This window comes from Helianthus annuus, chromosome 3 (genome assembly GCF_002127325.2).
Source record: "Helianthus annuus cultivar XRQ/B chromosome 3, HanXRQr2.0-SUNRISE, whole genome shotgun sequence".
NCBI lineage: Eukaryota > Viridiplantae > Streptophyta > Magnoliopsida > Asterales > Asteraceae > Helianthus > Helianthus annuus.
In genome coordinates this window covers 40,002,636-40,006,503 of record NC_035435.2, presented here as the reverse complement: position 1 = coordinate 40,006,503, position 3,868 = coordinate 40,002,636, and the positions used below count along the sequence as shown (strand labels likewise).

The 3,868-nt window shown below is 33.7% G+C and overlaps 1 protein-coding gene across 1 annotated transcript; it reads right to left on the bottom strand.

The window, feature by feature from the left end:
• Positions 1-217: 217 nt before the first annotated feature.
• On the bottom strand, positions 218-2,945 carry LOC110931573. The gene is made up of 5 exons (XM_022174958.1): positions 2,714-2,945; positions 1,632-1,745; positions 1,355-1,543; positions 1,079-1,248; positions 218-835 (listed from the first exon to the last, which is right to left on the bottom strand). Exons 1-5 carry the CDS (start codon positions 2,943-2,945, stop codon positions 218-220), a joined length of 1,323 nt encoding a protein of 440 aa, XP_022030650.1.
• Positions 2,946-3,868: the final 923 nt, after the last annotated feature.

Here is a 3,868-nt window from a genome sequence, read left to right as displayed (position 1 = left end):
TTAGTCTTTATTCAAATGATTTTTACAACGAAGAAAATATAAATTCGTTTAATTCACCAATTCTAATATTTATATTAAAGTACTGTTTAATAATTTCACACAAATAATAGCACAATGAACCATAAAAAAAATACTAATATAACGAATGAAAATGAATAGTGTATTAATAAAAAAGTTAAAGATTCATGTCAATAGTCTTATAGTGATAATAAATTCTCTACTCATCTATCACGACCTTTGAAGAACGAGAAACAGAACTAGTAAAGAAATCTAGATGCCACTTATACTTCGAGTTCCATGAAATTGCATACGAATGTTTATATTGATTCCATAGTCCAATAGTAGGCGGCATTGGGTACTCACCTTCTAATCGCACCATGACAAAATGGTTACCATGCACGTGTGCGATAGTAACTGCTCGATGGTCTTGAAAGTATTCATGGCCTTTCCAAAGCGGGAAGCAAGTGCTGGAACCCTTTTTGCTCAAGAAATGAACGACAACGCCAAACCGGTTTGCAATCAAGACAGCAATATCAGGCATAATCATCCATTTTGTTCCTGGTGCACAACTCATTCCTTCAAAATATATAGACTGATACATTTCATTGTAATCTCTACTAAACACTTTCTTGTATTGATCTTGAGACAACTCCTCTACCAATTCAGCTCGGATTTTTGGCCACTGATCTTCACTGAGCCCTAAACAAAGAGCTATTGATCGAAATCCACAATTTCCATCAGGTTCAACATCTTGTATAGATGCGACGTAATGATGAAAGATGGATGGGATTTCTTCCAATAATATGTCAAAATTGCTCACATGAGAACTATGTCTCTATGGTGATGGTTTCAAGTCCACAAAATTATATTCAACAACATCTGACTTGGTTGAACAACTACGTCCCAGTAGTGATGTCTTCACGTCCATAAAATTAAATTCAACAACATTTGGCGTGATTGAACAAGCACGTTTACAAGGATATTGTGGATCAGCTCGACTTTTTTGTTGTTTCTTCAAGCTTGGTCGTCCACGAGCGTTTTTCTTAACAATAGGTTCTTCGACTGAATGTATACTTACATTAGCTCCATTTTTTTCTTGTTGTTTTTTCAAGCTTGGCCGTCCACGAGTATTCTTCTTAATAGTAGGTTCTTTATCTGAAGGTTTACTTTGATTAGCTTCATTTTTTTCTTGTTGTTTTTTCAAGCTTGGCCGTCCACAAGTATTCTTCTTAACGGTAGGTTCTTCATCTGAAGGTTTACTTTGATTAGCTTGACGTTTTTGCTGTTTTTTTCTTCAAGCTTGGCCATCCACGAGGATTTATGTTGACAGTAGGTTCTTCAATTAAAGGTATACTAGGATCGGTTATGAATTTTAGCTTTTGTAGCATAATTTTCTTTCCAAGCATGGACTGGTTGTTAAAGACTTGTTCAAACTTTTTCAATTCGACGTCACAAGTAATGTTTTCATTTTCCTCGTCTTTTAATGGTATCTTATCAAGTTTCCTCCAAAATACGTCGATCGAATCCAAAGGAATACATTGACCTGTATATAAATATAAATCATTTTTAGTTATAGTATAATAAAAATATTTATTAAAAACGTAATCAACCAGATATATTATAAAACTGACCTGCTACGGAATACATTAAAGCTTCACAAGCACATGGTAATCCGTAACTTTTACGAAGTTGACATCCACAATCTAAAGGGTCTCGCTTGATCTCTTCTGTTATTATATCTAACGCTTCATGGGAAACAAAACCATGTAATAATTTCAAGATTGGTTTTTTGTGATGATATTGTAGAACTGTTTTACTTTTCCCAAAACTTGCTTTAATTTCCGTATCTTGTGATTCCACAATTTCATCAATATGACGAACAAACTTATACAAGGTAGAATTCGATGTCTTCAAGTATGCCTTTAGCTTTGAATGTTGGCTCTCAACTCTATTTGTTGTCTGATTTCCGAAGTGTAGGCATTTATCAGTCCAAACGGATACAAAAATTTCTTTGTGTTTTTTTAACCAAGTTTCCTCCAGGTAATCTAAAACACCTGTAAGATGATGATGATGATTAATAATAATAATAATAATAATAATAATAATAATAATAATAATAATAATAATAATAATAATAATAATAATAATAATAATAATAATAATAATAATAATAATACCTGGATATTCAATCAACAATGACTGAAGTTGCTCATAATTTTTCTTGAATGATACCAATGTCTGATATTCAATTAGTGAACTCCACTGTGAATTTGTGGAGTCCCATGCATGTCGAGATTTGATACATGGCCGACACTTTTTAAATATCGCTTGAGAAATGTGCCATCTACAAAGTAATTGAGTAGCATGCGGAAAAATTCGCTGGCATGCATTCATGAGAACGTACTCTCTGTCTGTAACTATTATACGCGGTTGCATGCCCTCATCTAGTATTGACTCTAAGTGCTTTAATACCCAAACGTAGTTCTCCTCCGTTTCTTTATGCATAAAGGCAAAAGCTATGGAAAATGTTTTGCTGGTAGAAGTTACACCAACAATTTCAATAAAAGGCTTATCATACTTGTTTGTCTTGTATGTGACATCCTACTCATTACATGTGGAAATGCACGTAATAACTCATATGATATTTCATGAACGAAGAATAATGATTCCATCTCATTTGTTAAACTATTAGTAGAGGGAAAAAAAGTATAACCATTATCATGTAAATGAGATATAAGAACCTCCATTGGAGTTTGCCCTTTATGGTTCATCTCTCGGATTTTGTCGCGTGCATTGTATATGGTTTTAATCTTAGAGACATTATTTTTGTTCTGCTCCTTTACAATACCCAGAATATCTTTTGGCTCCACATGTTTCTTTGTCAACTCTGCAACCAGTTGAAACTCATTAACTGATACACGTTCTGCGAATGGATGTCCCTCCATAAATTCAGCAGGTGGATGATTATGTTCATTCTTTGTCACACGTAACGTCCAAGAGTTATTAAATTTTGAATATTTTCTTATCATTTCAAACGGACAATTGGTTTTTTTGGTGCCGGTTGCTTTAGTAGAATTTTTCTATCATTATTTTTGTTGATAACCTTGTGCTTTGGTGAATCATACAATGAGGTTAATCATACCTCCATGCTTGACTTACATGACACTACATGATAATACATGATGGACTTATACTATATGATATAAAATATATATTTAGCCAAACTCATGATACTAACCGGATTATGGTTAGATGTTATGAACTTAGGTTATACTATCTTTGTTCTTTATTCCTCGTTTGCGATTCTAATGGGTAAGTTAGGATCCCTGAAAACACATACAAACTTAGTGTCCAAATGAGTATTTAGACAAGATATAGTTTCGTGTACATATATACTTTTATACTTAATTCTGAATCTGAACTCCCCCTAAATCTAAATACTCCCACACCTTCGTTTCCCCAAATGTAGGGTAACTTCGGTGTTCCACACTCAACGCTCGTCAAACTCTCGGTTAATCAGAAACCTTTGCAAAACAGTGAGTGTACATGACCCTTTTTACTTTTCGTCACTTTTTGTGTGCAATACTTGTTCCTTATTAAATTGCAAACTTCCACTTACAAACATGCTTACACACAAACAATCCAATATACATGCTTGATACGTGACAATAGAACTCATACATGCTAGAAATTTATTTGTTTTATACTAGTCATTAACTTCGTACAAGTCTCCCTTAACATGTATAGCGCTATAGGATTAACGCACAACTCATATTCTTGAGGTCATGTTAAGTTAAACAAATCGGTCTTATCGTTGCTACGATAAGATTACGCTAGCGGGAAACTTTCGGTTGGCAATTATAAGTTG